Source organism: Mesoplodon mirus (assembly GCF_964341445.2).
Source record: "Mesoplodon mirus genome assembly, chromosome: 4".
Lineage (NCBI taxonomy): Eukaryota > Metazoa > Chordata > Mammalia > Artiodactyla > Ziphiidae > Mesoplodon > Mesoplodon mirus.
Genome location: NC_138979.1, coordinates 178,765,449 through 178,783,557, shown reverse-complemented (window position 1 = coordinate 178,783,557; position 18,109 = coordinate 178,765,449). Strand labels below are relative to the sequence as shown.

Sequence of the window (18,109 nt, the reverse complement as noted above, 5' to 3'; positions counted from 1 at the left end):
GCAGCCACCGCTTTTGAAAGCTAACTCCCCCTGCAGTGTCTATTGTTAATGGGATTCCTCAGTTATTAACTAACTATCCCCAGAATGTGAATAAAAACAATTGCTACCTCCCTCATGTCTGTGCAAGGACATCATAGAAATATGGTCACTCAGGACATTGGAACATCTGGCTTTTCTAGGTGGGTGTTTCTTCTCCACCTGCCCAGTCACCTGCCCAGTGGATCCACGTGCAGGCATTGAGGTGAGTTGAGTACATTCTGTGGACCAGACACAGCACTGAGGCTGAGGCTATAACAAGGAACTAATCCTGCCTCGTGGGGTTTACAATTCAGAGTGGAGGAGGGGGAGATACCGTAAATGATGGTTCAATACGGCCCTTCACGAAATTTTAGGACAAGAATCTGGAGCTACTGATGTGACTCGAAAGCATCCACGTGGGCACAAGCACTAAGAAAGCCCTCCGAGTGCAGCACAGTCACCTCAAATGGTACCACTGCTCCCTGGGGAACGGCGGCCACCCATGTGCCGAGACAGGCAGAAGCTGGGCCTGGGGATGTGGCAACCGTGACCGCCACCCCCCCCCCCAGCTCCACCCCTGTGCGGGACAGTTACACAGCACAGGGACAAAAGGGACAACGAAGCTCAGGAAAAAGGATTTCAAAAGCCTCCAGTTCCAGCTCCCAGTCACGGTTGGAAACCCAGGGCTCCTGCATCACTGGGTGGTCATGTGAGTCAACACAGAAAGTCCTCGGGACAATGCCTTGCAAACTGTCCGCGTCCAGTGAAGGCTACCCATTAATGGCATTGTTCTCACTGTTTCCATATCAGGAACATTTTAAAACAACAAAGACGTTTCTTTCTTGCTCCTTTCCCAGCTGGGAGTTGAGGAGAAAAGGCAAGCATTTGTGCAGAATCTTGTGCCCCAGAGCGTCCCTCACAGTGTGCCCGGCATCCTGTGTCCCACTCAGATCTCAGGACCATCTACAACCCAAAGGGTCCCTTTTCATTCCCCGGTGTGGGGCTGATCTCTGGTACTAACATACCCTCACTCCCCCCGGCTCAGCAGATCCCACAGAAAATGTGTTCAGAGGCCCAGCTTTAAAATGAAATACTCTGGGGCATATTTATTCGTTGAAGCCAAAAATTAAAATCTCTCTGTACCGAGGAACTTAGGTAAAATTTACTTAAGAAAGGAGGCTGACGTTGCCATCCTTGATAAATAATGTCATTACGGAAGACGAGAGGAAGCATTTAAAGAATTTTTAAAAGCCCTTATCTCTGAAAGTTTGCTCGCTACCCTTTAGTCCAGGATCTACTACCAAAAGAGGAGATGAGTGGCCAGGAGATGACTGGGTTAGGAGCACGGCTGTGGTGTCAGGTAGACGTGGGGGTGAATCCCAGCTTTGTCCCCTGCTAGCTGTGTGACGGTGGGTGAGTTACTGAACCTCTCTGAGCCTGGATCCACAGCTCTAAAACAGGAACAGTAATAATACTACCTGCCTTGGTGTGATTGTTGTGAGGGTTAAGTGAGATACTGAAGCTCAGGTGTGACACTCGGTGCCGTTCGGCACAGGGGTGACCACGGTTGCTATTCAGCGTACACAGTGGTCTAGGCAGAAGGAGGGCTGGGACCCCCACCTCCTCTAGCTCAGAAATGCCCCAAGGGACCCACCTCATATGGGCAGAGAGGGATGGCCCTTGGGAGGGAATGGGGGCTTCTCTGTGAAGACAGGGTCCCTCAGAGGAATATAATGTACTCATTTGTTCATTTACTCAATGTTTGTACACCTACTGTGTGCCAGCACAAAGGAGAGAATCATGAATTACATACAGATTATTCCAACAAAGATTTCACAGGCTCGAGGAAATGAATCCAAGTATTCTGTGAGCCAGCGTGATGAGAGGTGAGCACGGAGTATTATGGGAGCTCACAGAGCCTAACCCGGCCCAGGTGGAAGGAGAGAAGGGTAACTGTCAGGAAAGGCTTTCTCAAGGAGAGATCTGAGCGGAATCCTGAAGAGTGGGTAGGAGCTGAGTTAGCCTGAGAAGGAGGAGGAGTGGAGACAGGGTTCCAAGGCAGGAGGAACAGTGCCTGGCTCCCAGGGGACTCAGAACCCCATAGAATGTCAGATGTCAGCCAGGAGAGCATCCTGTATTGGGTGCCTACTGTGTACATACATTAAGTCATCAAGCTCTCAGAACAAGCTACAAAATAGATACTATTTCCTCCATTACAGAGGAGGAAGCTAAGGCTCAGAAAGATGAATAACTTGCTCAAGGTGGCCCCGCAGACGACAGTCAGGGCTCTGGTCTTCACTTTCAGGTCCATGTGACCGCAGCCCGTTATCTTTCCCACAAAGCCTGCCGCCACTGTCCATCTTTCTATTTTTTCAAATAGCTTTATTGAGTTCATAATTTGCATACCGAAAAATTCAACGATTGTACATGTATAATTCAATGATTTCTCATTCATTCATAACATTCTGCAGCATCACCTCTATCCAGTTTTAGAACATTTTAACTACCAAACAACGTCCTCAAGCCCATTTTCAGCCTATCCTAGTACTCATTCTCAGCTCCAGGCCACCACTAATCTGCTTTCTCTTTCTGAAAATGTACCTTTTCTGGATTTCTTATATAAGTTGTATCTTACATAGTCTTTTGAGTCTGGCCTCTTTCACTAGACTCTAATGCTGTTGGAGTTCATTGATGCTGTAGCAGGTATCACTGTTTTACATTCCAACCCGCAATAATGTATTAATATGAGGGTTCCAGTTTCTCCACATCCTTACCAACAATTGATATTTTCTTTCTTATAATAGCTATTCTGATGGGAGTGTAATGTTATCTCATCATGTGTTAAATTTGCATTTCCCTAATGACTAATGATGCTGAGCACATTTCCACGTGCTTATTAGCTATTCATATGTCTTCTTTGGTAAAATGACTATAGAGTCTTTTGCCAATTTTTTTAAAAATTAATTAATTTATTTATTTTTGGCTGCATTGGGTCTTCATTGATGCGCATGGGCTTTCTCTAGTTGTGAGTGGGGGCTACTCTTTGTTGTGGTGTACGGGCTTCTCACTGTGGTGGCTTCTCTTGTTGTGGAGCATGGGCTCTAGGTGCACAGGCTTCAGTAGTTGTGGTGCATGGGCTTAGTTGCTCTGCGACATGTGGGATCTTCCCGGACCAGGGCTTGAACCCATGTCCTCTGCATTGGCAAGCGGATTCTTAACCACTGTGCCACCAGGGAAGTCCCTTTAGCCCATTTTTAAATTGGGTTGTTTTTCTTTTTATTGTTGAGTTATAAGAGTTATTTGCATATTCAGGATACAAGTCCCTAATTAGATATACATTTTGCAAAAATTTTCTCCCAGTCTGTGCCTAGATATTTCATTTTCATTATGTCCAAAGCACCAAAGTTTTAATGAAGTCTAACTTATCATTTTTTTTATTCTTGTATGACTCATGCTTTTGGTGTCAGGTCTAAGAAGACTTTGCTTAAACCAAGTTCACAAAGATAATTTCCTCTGTTTTCTTCTAGGAATGTAATGATTTTAACACAAACTTAAATCTATCTCCCATTTGAGTTGAACTTGGTATCTGTTGAGAGGTAAGGCTATAAGCTTTTTGGTTTTACTTTTGCAGATGAATTCTCAGTTTTCCAAGCACCATTCATTGTAAAGACTAATCCTCTCCCCCTTTAATTATCTTGACACCTTCTTTTCTGATATAGGTATTTAAAGTTATAATTTTCCCTCTAACAGCTGCTTTAGCTGCATCCCATAAATTTTGAAATGTTGATTTTTTTTGTTTCATTTAGTTTAAAATATTTTTACTTCCCCTGTGATACTTTCTTTGAACCATGAGTTATATAGAAGTGCTTTGTTTGTTTTCCAAATATTTATGGCTTTTTCAGATTTCTTTCTGTTGTAAACGTGTCATAGTCAGACACCATACTTCTTATAATTTCTGTCTTTTCAATTTATTGTTAGACCTGTTTTGTTGACCAGACTATATGCTATCCTGAATAACACTTCCCATCATTTTAACCTATTTATGTCTTTGAATCTAAGCTGTGTCTCTTGTAGACAGCACATAGGTTGGTCTTGCTTTTTTATTCAGCCTGACAGTTTGTTTCACTTAAATGCAATGTTCAGTGCATTCATATCTAATGTATTTATTGATATATTTGAATTATGTCGCACATGTTGCCAGCCTCATGCCTTTTTTGCTTTTCTGTTCCTCCTTTATTGCCTTCTTTGGGGTTAAATAAAACATTTTAGTATATCACTTTAATTCCTCTTTGAAATTTTTTTTCTTTTTGTTGGCTCTAGGGATTACAATATACACCCTAACTTATCACAGTCTACTTCAAAATAGTATTAATTTCAGTAAAATATAAAAACTTGAGACCAATATAGCTTCATTTCCTCCTCCTCCTTTTTGCTATTATTGTATATATATTGTGTGTATGTATGTTATAAATGCAACAACACATTGTTGTATTTACTGCTTTACACAATCTTATGTATTTTAGAAAAGTTAAGAGAAGAATGAGAAAACGTATTTAAAGTCTCTATATTTACCTACATATTTACCATTTTTATCATTGTTTATTTCTTCCTGTAGATTCAAGTTATGATCTGGTGTCATTTCCTTTCAGTCTGAAGGACTTGTTTTAGTATTTATTGTAAAGGAGGTTCTCTAGCAACTATTCTCTGAGTATTTGTTTACCTGTAAATGTTATTATTTCAGCTTCATCTTTCTACCCAGTTTTGCTGGATAGAATTTTTTGTTGACAGGTTTTTCTTTCATTCAGCACTTTAACTATGTCATCCAACTGCATTCCTCCCTCTATTGTTTCTAACTAGAAGTCAGCCACTAATTGTTTTGTTATTCCCTTGCATGTGATAAGTTATTTTTTCTCTTGCTGCTTTCATGATTTTCCCTTTGTCTTTCTTTGCCTTTCAATAATTTAATTATGGTGCCTAGGTGTGGATCTCTTTGAGCTTCTTGGATTTGTAGATTAATGTTTTTCCACCAAATTTGAGGAGCTTTCCATCGGTATTTCTTCAAATATTTTTTCTGCCCTTTTCTATCTCTCCTCTCCTCTGGGACTCCCATTACAGTTATGTTAGTATGCTTGATGTTGTATCACTGGTCAATGAGGCTCTGTTCACTTATTTTTCAATTTTTAAATTTTCCTTTCTCTGCTCATATTGGAGCATTTCTATTGGTCTAGCTTCAAGTTCACTGATTCTTTCTTCCACCATCTCAGATCTATTGTTGAGTCCTTTAGTGAATTTTTATGTCAGTTATTGTACTTACAAATCCAGAATTCCCGTTCAAAATTAATTTCTATCTCTTTACTGAGTTTCCCTATTTGTTGTATCAATGTCTTCATATTTGTCTTTCATTCTTTAAACTGGTTTCCTTTAGTTCTTTTGACATGTTTATTACAGCTGCTATGAAGTCTTTGGCAGCTAAATCCGATATCTAGGGACACTCAGAGACCACTTCTATTGACTTCTTTTTTCCTGAGTATGGATCACACTTTCTTATTTCTTTTCATTTCTCACAATTTTTTTGGTTGAATGCTGGACATTTTAGAGAACATATAGCAGTAACTGGATTCTGACTCTTCCCTCTTGAGAGTTTTTGTTTTGTTTGTTTAGTAATTTGCTTGGACTGAATCTGTGAAGTGTGTTTCCCCTGATATTTATGATCAATGATGTTTCTTCTCAGTTTTTCTTTATTTTTAAACCTGCCTCCTAGAGGTCAGCCCTGTGTCTGTATTGCTTATTGTTCAGCCACATATTGGCCAGAAATTGTTTTCAAACACGTCGAGCCAATAAAGGTTCTACTTTCTGCTGATGGATCTGTGTGTACGCTGATGAGACTGTTCAAACCTCAAGTACCATCATATTTTACTTTCCACCTTTCTCTCTTGCTTCCCCAAGGGCCAGGGAGGTGTGGGTAGCTTGGGTCTGCTCCAGTCTCCGTTTGCACATGTGCAGAACCTCCTTTCAACTTGGGATATGCAGAGAGCTCATCAAGCCCCCAGTAGCTGTAACACCTCTTGGTACTCCCTGTTTAATCCCCTGCTAATCCATTAGTCCCTTTATTGCTCCAAACACAACTCCAGGCTAACAGAACCACTGCCCCCACCCACACTCACACACACTTTGCTTGCCACCAATGTCATCACTTTAATTGACAGTGCTCCAAGTCAAGTGAGTCTGCTCTGGCGACAGCAACCCCACTCTGGTTAGACAACCCACCAGCAGAGCTGGATTAGGGTGGAAGCAGCCCCAGACAAGCATGTCACAGGCTCACTCTGTTCTTACACAGAGTTCAGTACTTTTCATGAATGAACACTTATCTGTTTGTTGTGGGCCTTTGGTGGATTTTCTATAGCACCGAAATGGTTGTTTTTGACAATTTTGTCCACCTCTTCAGTTGCTATTGAAGAGGAGATTTGTCATTCACCTCATTCCACCATGCCAGAAGTGAATTTCTCCTAGACTTGGAAAAACCCTGCACACACAGCCTTGACCACCACTCCCTCAGGGAACTTCACCCCAGCCCAGCATCCAGAATTCCCTCTTCAGGCTTCCCGGACAATACATTAACTCTTGTGTATTTTTTTAAGACTTAGAGGAAATGTTACTCAGTCTCTCCTAATTGTCCTAGATTATTAACTGTGCCCTTCTCTTTCCATGCACAGCCCCTTACTGGTAATGTGGACTCCCCATGAACTAGTCAAAATGTAGCCCACAGTCCTTTTACATGTTTGTTTCTTCCTCAAAACCAAGATCTCCTTGAATTCAAGGGTGAAGTCTCCTCAAGGGTGGAGGTCAGGCCTTAAGTCGTGTGTTCCCCCAGTCCCTATCCCAGAGCATGGCTCTTAGTAGGAGCTAAGTAAGTGTTTATTGAAATAACACAGGAGTAATTTAATGAACAGTAGCTCAAACGGTACAACAATCCATTAATGTGTTTATTGTTTCACTGGGGACTGAAATGATTCATCTCTTGTTTGTTCTAGACAATATTTGAACACAATCTTTTGGCCAAGTTAATATTAATTCAGGTTTATCCATTTCATTACACCAGTGGCTGTATAAATAAGTCACTGATGGATGCAGAGAACAACAGCAGTAGACAACAGCAGGCTCCCCTGGAGGGTAAGTCATCTTTCTCCTCTTGGGGACACTGAGGGTCCACATGGGTAGGCATTTTATTGCTCTTCTGCTATGGTTCAAGTAGCATCTGCCTTAGTCCACAGCAGATGCTATTTCAGTAGCCATGAAAAAGGTCACCAGTGGTGGCAGTGACAGTGCAGAGAGGTGGACCCTGTACCCAGAGCTGAGCTGGTTACTGTAGGAAAATAAGGAAGGGAGGACATGGCCCTCCCTAAAGAGGTGAAACTTGAACGCAAACTCAGGTCATGGTTCTCTTCTTCTCCTTTCCCATCAGTGGGGCCAGAAATCCACCATTGGTGCCCCCTTCAGATGCAAGGCCTGACTTTTGGTCTCAGTCAATCATGGGGGGCACTTATGGGGGCAGAGAGGGTTTTTGCCCTGACAGTGGGTGAGGGACCGTAGGTGTGAGCACAGGGAGGGCTTAAGCGAGGTGACCAGGATTTCCTGAGATGATCTTTGCCAGGCCCTTGATTCAGCTGATGTCCAAGTCACCTGAGCACCACCTGAGCTTTACTTTAGAAATCATGCTGGCAGCTCTAAAGCCAGATCTGGCTGGGCTGAATCTGGGCCAGCTGCTGCTAGCAAGTTGCTTTTGGCAAGGTTGAATTTCCATGTAAAAATCTGGATTTCTAGATGCTTCAGAAACAAAAAAAATCCGGCACCACTGACCCAGCACTGCCACTAATCATAGCTGGAGCTGAGTGACACCTGCTTCTTCAGCTTAGCCACGATGACCCATTTTCCACAGTCCCCAGCACACCCTATTGCATTATACTTGCTGTCTTTCCACATGGGTATTTCTGGCCAGATCTCTGCAGGTGTTTGAATCTGCAATCTGTGCTCTCTCTCTCCTCTTGTTTCTTTCCTTTCCACACTTTTCAGGATTTTTGTCACGAGCCCTGTATTAAAAAAAAAAAAAAGAAGAGCAAGCAAAAAAGATAAAAGAAACCCCAGTGTGGATGGAGAAGACCCACTTTCAGCATAGGCTAGGGGCAGAGCTGAATCCCCGTTAATCAGGTCATGTACCTTTAATTTGTCTGAAGTCATGTTCCAGAATACTCATTAGACTTTCCTTGTTAGACTTAGCTAGGATCCTTCAATTAAGGACAAATAGCAACCCCACCCAGGTGAACTGCACCCAGATAAGAATAAGCCTTTTTCAATCCCCTCAGCATTGAGAGCACATTCCATAGAATATTCACCTGTATACCTCTTCCTTCCAATAACAGCTCTGGATTGTTGCAGAAATGTCCCACAGGAAAATACATCTGGTGCTGTCTCTGGTCCTCATCCTCTGTGGCCTTTTTAATAGCATCTTCTGTGAAAAGCAACAAGACTCCCAACAGAATATCAAATTAAAGAAAATTCCATCTCTCTCCCAGAAGACGGAAGCTGGCTATAAGGCGTTTGCCCAAGAATTGTTCAGGGCTTTGATAATTGAGGATCCCAGAAAGAATATCATCTTCTCCCCTGTGGCCATCTCCATCGCCCTGGCCACCCTCTCCCTGGGGGTCAAATCCACAACACACACCAACCTCATTGAGGACCTGGGACTTGACCTCAGAAAAATCCAAGTGTTGGACAAGGACAAGCATCTTGTCCAGAAGTGGCATGAGCTAGTGAAGCAAGAACAACTGAAGCACAAGGACATTCTTTTTATTGATAACAACAGGAAGATCAACCAGATGTTTCTGCAGGAGATAGAGAGAGTACATGAAGTGGACATCCAGATGATTGACTTTAAAGATACAGAAAAAACTAAGAAGGCCATCAACCACTATGTGGCTGAAAAGATACATAAGAAAGTCAAAGACTTAATCACCCGCCTGGACCCTCAGACTGTCCTATGTCTTGTCAACTATGTTTTCTTCAAAGGTGAGGTTTATTAAATGCATGAATTCCCATTTGGGGTAAACTTTGCCCTTGTGTTTCCTAAAAGATTTAAGTCAGGAAAAAAAAATTTGTCAGTATATCCCATTTCCCAGAAACCAGTAGACCCAAAACTTTTTAAATTGACTTTGATATCATTGTGTTGTCTAGCATTTTTCAGTATTTCTCCTCTTAATCTTCTCAGTCATCTTGTTTGCCGTGCTTAAGATATTTTGGAGTAAAAAGGCAATGACTCTTGCTGGTAAAAAAAGGGAAAAAGAAATCTTTTTGCAGAGGCATGAGCATTGGCTAATTCACTTGTTTTGTAAGGTCAGATCAGCGTGAGATGAGATGCTTTTCAAAGTTGTGTCCATTGTTGAATTCAGGATCACGCACCAGGTGTCTAAAAGAGCAGTTTAAATTCCTGGTCACAGATCTTGATGTTGCCCTTGTTTCTTCAGGTGGGCTCAGAGTTACCGCTCACTGGCATCTATTTATACCCTCTTCCTCCACTTAGCATTACCAGTCTCCTTCCTCCATGGACTCTCAGCCAATGACCTTGCCTCCTGCCCGAATGGGGACAAGAAAGCAGTTCTGACAGGATGTCCTCCATGTGCTGCCCAAGGCTCACACACCTCTCCTCTCACTCACCCCTCTGGTCACAGTGAAGGAGTGCTTGTCCCCTCCCCTTCCTCAAGGCAGGTCCCCTTCCATCTTCCTTGCCCAAGGACTCCCTCCACTTTCCTCTTACCCCATAGCTCATGCCTCTTTTGTCTCCTTTGCTGGTTTCTCCTCTTCTGACTTCTAAAACTGTCTCCTGCCTCACCTGAGCTCATGACCTCAAACACCATCTGTACTCTGACTATTCCCCGCACTCTAGATGCAGCCTGGACCACCTCTTCTGAGATCCAGACTCTAATACTCATCTGCCTACTGACATCTCTTTGGGGATGTTTCACAGACCCTCGAACACAATCCCCCCATTCACTCCCAGCATCTGCTTGCCTCAGAGAATCACAATGCCATTCACCCACTTTCTCCTGACAAAACCTCCCCTCCAGCCTCCAGATTCAAGAACACAGTAAGTCCTATGGATTCTGCCTGCAGAACTGATCTGGAATGTGTTCACTTCTCACCATCTGGTCTACCACCTTTGTAGCCAAGGCCACCACTATCTCTTGCCTAGATGACTTGCCCCAGCTGTCTAATTACTATGTTTCCATTCGTGCCTGCCTCCAATCCCTTCTCCATTAAAAGACCAGCACAATTTTCTTAAAACATACATCACATCATTGCCCCATCTGAAGCCCTTCCATAGTGTCCTGATGCACTTGGCATGCAATCCCACCCAGACCCAGCTGTGCGTGCTTTGAGCCCTGCTGACCCCTCCAGTGTCTCCCCATCACTACCCCTCTCATTGTTATGCTTTGCCCACAAAGACCTTCCCTTCTTCCTTAAATGCATCCTGCTTTTTCCTGTCTTAGTCCATGATGTTCCTTCCCTAGGAATGTTCTCCCTCCCCTTCTTTGCCAGATGGAGGACCCTCTTCTTTTACGCCTCAGCCTCAATGCTCCCTCCTCAAGAAGGCCTTCCCTGGCCTTTCAGAGGAAGTGCTTCCATGCTAGCACTCATCTCCTTACTTGCATCTTTCCTAATGCTCATTACACTTTTAACCATTTACAGGGGTGGATTGCCTTTCTCTCTGTATCCCCCTTAGAAAGTAAACTCCATGAGGACACAGGTCCTCTGTTTTATTCACTGCTATAACCTCAGTACTTAGTATGGTACCTGGCACATTTTTTGAGCTCAAGAAATTTCAGATTTGAATGAGTCAATTAATGGATAAACTGTTGTAGATTAAACAGGGTTCCTACCAGGACATGAAGATTGTTTGTTCTTTACATGATAAGTGAAGGAAATGCTCATAAAACAATGCTTCCCAGCACAGGATGCTTGCTCAGGCTACTGGGACCATTATTCATATTTGGACTCACAGTTCCAAACTAGGTGCCTAGGACATAGAAAGTGCTCCACAAATGATCTTGGAGGGGTCATGTCTCTGGATGCTTCAGAGAACTCTCGGGCATGATTCCCTCTTAAAAGCTTTCCAAAAGCTTTATCTATATCACACTTTAGAAGGCAAGTCGTAAAAACAGAACAGAGAGGACCATAAGCCTGGCTATAGAATCAGAAGCAAGGCTAACACTTGCAGAGATTTTCCAGACCAAACTAGATGGCCGTCACTCTGGGTGACAGGTGCATTTTTTAACTGGTGTGTACCTTGACTCTTTTTTTAAATCCACTGGGGAAGTACATTAGTTAAAGTAGGATTTCACACAGTGGTGTGCAAGTATGTGCAGGTGTGTGTCTTTCTGATGAAAAGCTTCCCTCCTGGAATAAGTTACATAAATTTTAAACAGATTTCTTTACCATAGGACTTCTTTGAACTCTTAATACACTCAAATGCAGTGGGAGTTTTCAAAGGAGGGTTGCTGTGATCAATGTTTCCTAAATTATTTGATGACAGAATCCTTTCTTGGTGTTATAGTTCCAGAGGCAGGTATTTTGGTAAACATCCTTTGAGAAATACAGATTTAAAGAAATTCTATGGTGAATATCTTTGAAAATCATGTGTTAGCTTTTCTTTCCTTTGCACCAGTCTAGAATTTTAAATATTCTGTTCACTAAGGTCAAGGTATCACCAAAAATAGACTGTTTCCTTCCCAAGCTGATGACCTCTGGGTTCCCCAAACCTGGGGGTGGTGATGATTTTCTGCCAGATCACTCTTTGACTTTTTCCTTCCTGATTCCCCCAGGCATTTGGGAAAGAGCTTTTAAGACCGACCTCACGCAGAAGGAGGACTTCTTTGTGAATGAAAACACCAAAGTGCAGGTGGACATGATGAGGAAGACAGAACGGATGATTTACAGCCACTCAGAGGAGCTGCTTGCTACGATGGTTAAGATGCCTTACAAAGGAAATGTGTCTATCATTCTCGTGCTCCCAGATGTAGGACAATTCCACTTTGCTCTAAGAGGGATAACTGCTAAGCGAGCTAGACTTCAGAAAGCCAGTGACTTCAGGTATCCTGTTCTGGAGGAACATTCTAGATTCCCATTGCATTTTTGCTCAGCCCTCACTTCCTCTATGTAAAAGCCTTATTGGTGGGGGGGAGTTTAGGATCTGGTTATTTCCTAGCATATTTGTAGAAAATGAAACAAACCAAACAGAAAGAATAGCAGCCTGAGTCCCCTTACCAGCCAGAAGCCACTTAACTGTTAGTTATGGTTCTTTTTGTCACATGTACAGTATCAGAAGCCCACTTCATACAAGCTCAGGATGGGTAAAGAGAGGAATTTATTGGAAAGATACATGGGAATTTCACAGAACCCCAGGGAATAAACACAGCCAGGTCTCATGAGGGATTGGAGCAAGGGACAGCAAGGGCACCCAGAACCCCATCTCTCTTGGTGTCACTAGTCCTTGCTTCTAAACTCTCTAGCTCAGCAAACCAACTTTTCACACACATGTTAGCCCGTGATCCACTCACCCAAAAAATATTTTCTGAGCACTTATTGTATGCGAGAAATTGCTTGGTGCTGGGAATATAATGGTTAGCCAAACATTTCCCTACTATCGTGGAATTTTCAGTCTGGTGGAAGAGGTAGAAAGTCAACTAACAAATGCACAATTTCAAATTGTAGTAAAAGCTAAGGAGATAATGAGTCGGGTGACATCAGCGAATTCCGTTGTGAAGTATTAATTAGGGCTCTTAATTAGTTATGACGGTCAGGGAAGGAGCCTAAGCAGGTAAATTTCAAGCTGAGACCACTGTAGACAGGCATGGCTCTCTTTCATTCAATCAAATGCTCCACCCCACACTAAACTGAGTATCTTTCGATTCCTGCTGCATATTCCTGGAAGGGAGCATTGAACTAACCCAGCTTGGGTATGATATTCACCAAGGTCCCATCAAATGTGGATAAATTAAATAGTGAACTCATGATTTTCAATGGCCCACTGATCTGAGAGGCAGGGGTGGGGGGACAGTCTTCAGGCAATAAATGTGTAGATTGGGAAGAAATCTCTCAACAGCATTTACTCCTACAGTTGAGGGCCACAGCAGAGGGGGTCTGCCATCTTCTGCCATGATTGTGCCTACCACAGCGTTCCTGGTTGGGACAGAGGGGGTACAGCACTAGAGAGACCCAACTGAACAGGTTGCTAGCCAATCAGAAGCTCAACACCACACTGACATAGTCTAAAAGTTTGGGTGGGAGGGCTGGCACTACGCATTCTGATACTCTCCCTTAGTCATAGAGTTGCTGGCCTATAGAGGGAAGAGTCCTCCTCTCTGTTCGAAAGCTTATCATCCAGGCTGGAGCTTCCTCTCCTGTGAAAACTCCCTCTGCTCTACCTGCAGCATGGGGACCTCATGCCCTCCATCTCCCTCACCACATTTAGGGTCACTGCTCCATTTAAACCCCTGCTTCCAGAAGAAGGATTGGAAGGACTCAGGGCTGGATGCTCTTGGTCTGACCCTCATCTTCTCTTGCATAGAGAGCCTGTGAAGGGAATCATTTGAATAGCAAGGTCTATTTTGAGTAAGTGGTTTGCTTGGAAGTTCAACATTGCAGCTCATACCCCAGCATCTTTCATCTCCCCCCAAGCCAGCACTTCAGAACAAACACTTCTGTTACCTTTTCACTCGGAAGAGGTCTTTCAGCCTAAGCAAGGTGCTTCCCCTAGACCCCAGGAGAGGGACATTGCTCAGCTTCCTTGTCGTTTTCATTCTCAACAGATTGGTGCACTTAGTTTTGCCCAAGTTCAAGATCTCCTCCAAGATAGACTTAAAACATCTGCTTCCCAAGATTGACATCAAAGATAAGCCTACTACAACAGTGGCCACCCAGAGCATCAAAAAGAAGGCTTCTCTATCTGTTTTGGAGGTGAGTGGGGCAAGTTCTAGAGTCTCTGTTTTATCCACCACAGTCCTGATTGAGAAACATTTTTTTTAATACAGCAGTGATAGCTCTTATCTGACTGGGTCCCTGGGCTTTGGGGGTTCTTTCGTCATTCACTCACTCAAAAGGAATTGCATCAAGCACTAAGGCACTGAGGGTGAAGTCGTGAGCCAGCCAGACAACATCTTACTCTCACAGCCGTTCCATTCTATTGACGGGGTAGACAGTGAGCACGCCAACAGACAGACATGTATTAAGTCCACCAGTGGTACTTCCTGTGAAGAAAGGAAAGCAGAGAACCTGGGAACAGCACACGGGGGTGCAGTGAGCAGGCTTGAGAAGGCCTGGGCTGGCCTTTATGCCAAGGCCTGAATGAAGGGCGGAAGAGAGAAGGAGGCAAATACCTGGGGACGTGTGTCCCAGACAAAGAGAGCAAGTGTATCCTAAGGGAATGGGAACTTGAAATTTTTGAGGAACCCCAAGAAGGCCCAGGCAGTTAGAGCGCTGAGTAAGATGGAGCCTGGTAGGAGGTGAGGGCAAAAATCAGGCAGGGCCAGGCCATGTAGGTGTCCCAGGCCCTGGACAGGACGGGGGTTTATTCTGACTGACATGGGAGACCACCAAGGCTGACATGAGCTGACATATGTTTTACAAAAGACCACTTTTTGCCATGCAGAGAACAGGCAATGGCCCTGGAGGAAGAGGGGGACCCATTAGGAAGCTTGGTGGGTAACCCAGGTGAGAGGTAATGGAGGATGGATGGGGCCTTCGAGGGAGGGTTAGCTGTGGTGAGAAGGCTCTGTGTGCCTTTTGAAGACAGAGCTGGGGAGCAGGGAGGGAAGAGTCGGGTTTGTAAGCTGGAGCCTGGGAAACGAGGGAGCCAATGCCTGAGGCAGGAAAGATGGAGCAGGAGTGGTTTGGGGGAGCAGACAGAGACTGGCTCTCTAAACTTGAGGTGCCAGTTAGACATCCAGATGCCGGGGAACATTTATTTATGAGATAATTTTACCCATCCCGGTGGGCACAGGGGCTGCCCTCCAATGACTCCACCAAGGTCACTAACTGGCTGGCTGCTTTGTGGCCACCATAGGGGCCAGGATACTTTGAGGACTTTGCCCAGGACATAAATAGCAAACACAATCTCTCCCCATGATACAGCACCTGACAAATTACAAAGCACTTTTTCATGGTTTCTCTTGCTTGAGTCTCCCAATGACCTTGGGAGTCGGGACAGGGCAGGGGTCCTGTTCTTTAATTGGGAAATGATGAACCTGTCACTCACAGACATTGGATGGAGTTCCCAGGGTTGGGACCCCGAGGGGATGCCATGCTTCCCATGGCCCAGTGGGTGTAAGCACTACTTACCATGTCCAATTCAAACGGAACCCACCCGGCAGGTGTGCCCTGAGTGCTGGTTGTTGGGCTGGGTTTGAGAGATGTTGAATCCATCACCAGTAATGCAAGCAATGTCATGGCCACGTTCCCCAGCAGGGCCTCTTGCAGATCAGGGAGGCCAACATGCATGTTCTGGCACAAGCACTTTCACACGGAGGTTAAATTGTCCTTGCACGGATGGAGACAAGAACAGCCAGCCCCCTAGTAGTTTTTATCACAACCTTCTAGAAAGTGTTGGAAATGACTATCTCTCAGTCGTTCTATGGGAGTTTTTTCTAAGCCTACAGACCACCCAGCCTTCCCCTGTGCTTTATTCCCCTTTCCTCCCTTTAAAACATGTTAACACCTTGAGCTGTCTGCCCTGCACTGAAAAAGTCTGAACTCAACAATTACCAACCCTAGTATCAACCCCACTCGGGGACGCCTGGCCTTCAATGGTGAACCCAGCTGCTGGGAGCTGAGGGTGGTTTTCTAGGAATGGAAGTCAGCTTTCCTCCACCTGCCATCGGCCATGGAGGGAAGCTGCCTCCCTGATCTTGACCACAGGAGATTGTTGGGCACACCGCCCCGGCTTGTTCTCCAGCCAGCCAGGTGAGTTCACTCCCAGAGCTGAGAGGGAAACTGTCTCTCCCAGGCCGTGCATCAAGCTGAGATAGAGGTGAGCGAGCATGGCTCAGTCACGGATGCAGCGAAGGACGCGGACGTGTGGAAGGTCCCCGTGGACACGAAGGAGGTCCCTGTGGTCGTGAAGTTCAATAGACCCTTCTTGCTGTTTGTGGAGGATCAGATGACTCAAAGAGACCTCTTTGTGGGCAAAGTCTTAAACCCCAAAACTGAGTAGAGGGGCCAGGCTGTGCTGCGCAGGAACTTAGCTGGTCATGAATAAAATGAATACAATTCACCACCCTGTGCATCAAAATGCTGAGACTGAGAAGTGTGGTCTGGGAATGGAGTGGGGAGGGCCACTGCTGGTCTTCTGTCCAAGAACAGAACAGGATAAGAAGCAGGTTGGGGGCCTGCCAGAGACATTTGGCTGGGGCACCTTCTGTCCTGGAAGAAGGCTGACATAGGCAGAGAAGCAATTCTGAGGGGGTGAGCAGGTGCGGGGGAGCTGTTTCCATCGGTGACTGTCTCATCAGCCTTGCTTCCTGTCAGCTGGCAATCAGAGCCTGTCGTCTCATCTGTACAAGAGGAGCTGTACTAACTCCCCCAGGCAGCTCCGGGCAGAGGCAGGTCCCACAGCAGAGAGGAGGCTGGGAAGAGGGTTGGTACCCACAGACACATGGGCTTCCATGTGTTCACCCAGCTCCAAGGGGAAATGGGGATACCCGGAGAAGCAGAGGATCCCAGATATGTTGGCAGCGGCTTCTCTGCCCCATGCTCCAGTCTCTTTTCATCTGTACAACAGCTCTCTATGAGGGAGTTATTACTGCCCCCTACTGGAAAGGAAGTAAAACTGATGAGGGGAAAACAGGATTGTGTGTGTGTGTGTGTGTGTGTGTGTGTGTGTGTGTTTGAGAGGCTGGGACTTGGGAACTAGCTGGCTGGCCATGACTTGCCTTGGACATATGGGAGGGATCATGGAATCTGATGGAAACCAGACATTTGACAAGGGAAGTCAGATCCAGAGGCCATGGGCACAGCTGGCAAAGACGCTGGCCAAACAGGTTGACCCAAGAGTGATACCCAAGAGACGGAACCTTGCCTGGGTGGGCTAGTTCAGAGCAGCAACTGCAGCAGACTAGGACAGAGGGTGAAATAAAACTCTTCTGGTAGAGAGCCCAGGCTCAGTGCTGAAAACACAAGGCCAGGAATGAGACTGGAGGCAGGGGGGGACTGACTGCAGAGCCATGCGATGACATGACCAAGCCAGAGCTGCCTGGGGGGCCACAATTAGACCCAGGAGCCTTGGACTGGATGAGAAGAGGGCTGGTCACCCCAAACCACAGAAGTCCCTCTGTGGTGGGGTTTAGGACACAACCCAAGTATTCTCTTCTGGGAACGATGTGACCCTGAAGGAACTCCATCCACTACCAAAGGAGTCACTTCAGGGCTAAAACTTTCATTCCTTTAACAAGGATGCTCAAACGCCCAAGAAAAGAGCTTGTCACTTGCATCACCACTTACAACCCAAGTTCCAAGAAAGAAGAGGCCTGGGGATGGGCCACAAGAGCAGCTTGGAGAAGTAGCTCAATAAGGAAGCTAAATCGAGAGAGGAACAGTAAAGTGGATTGTTCTAGAAAATGTGCAGGAAGTGAGTCAACATCATAACCAGAGGGAGGAAGGGCTAGAGATCCATGCTTGTGTACGGCTTATCTCCAAGCAGGTCCACAGCAGAAGCAGAGGGGGGAGGTGCTCGTGAAGATGTTGGGGGCCTGGACCCATTTAGTAGAGAGTATTCATGGAGGATATTGAGGGTCCAGTGTCCCACATGCTAAAGGGAGGTAGGCAGTGGCACGTGAGCCAAGAAGATTATTGGCACATACAGGAAAAAGCCCAGGAAACGACTGAGAAGCAGTAGGCACCCAGGTCAACTCTGCAGACTTAACAAAGCCCATCTGCCCAAACTCATGGCGAGCTGTGCCATCTCACAAACTTTGGTGCCACAAATGTGGTGCCTTCACTAGAGGCCAGGGTAGGCTTTTTTTTTTATGACTGCAGCAGTGAGCTGGAG

The 18,109-nt window shown here is 45.3% G+C and overlaps 1 protein-coding gene across 1 annotated transcript; it reads left to right on the top strand.

The window, feature by feature from the left end:
* Window positions 1-8,453: 8,453 nt before the first annotated feature.
* On the top strand, window positions 8,454-16,276 carry LOC309802952 (uteroferrin-associated basic protein 2-like; the record flags this gene model as incomplete). The annotated part of the gene is made up of 4 exons (XM_082618800.1): window positions 8,454-9,081; window positions 11,892-12,159; window positions 13,878-14,025; window positions 16,070-16,276. 4 exons carry the CDS (start codon window positions 8,454-8,456, stop codon window positions 16,274-16,276), a joined length of 1,251 nt encoding a protein of 416 aa, XP_082474926.1.
* Between the last annotated feature and the right edge of the window lie 1,833 nt (window positions 16,277-18,109).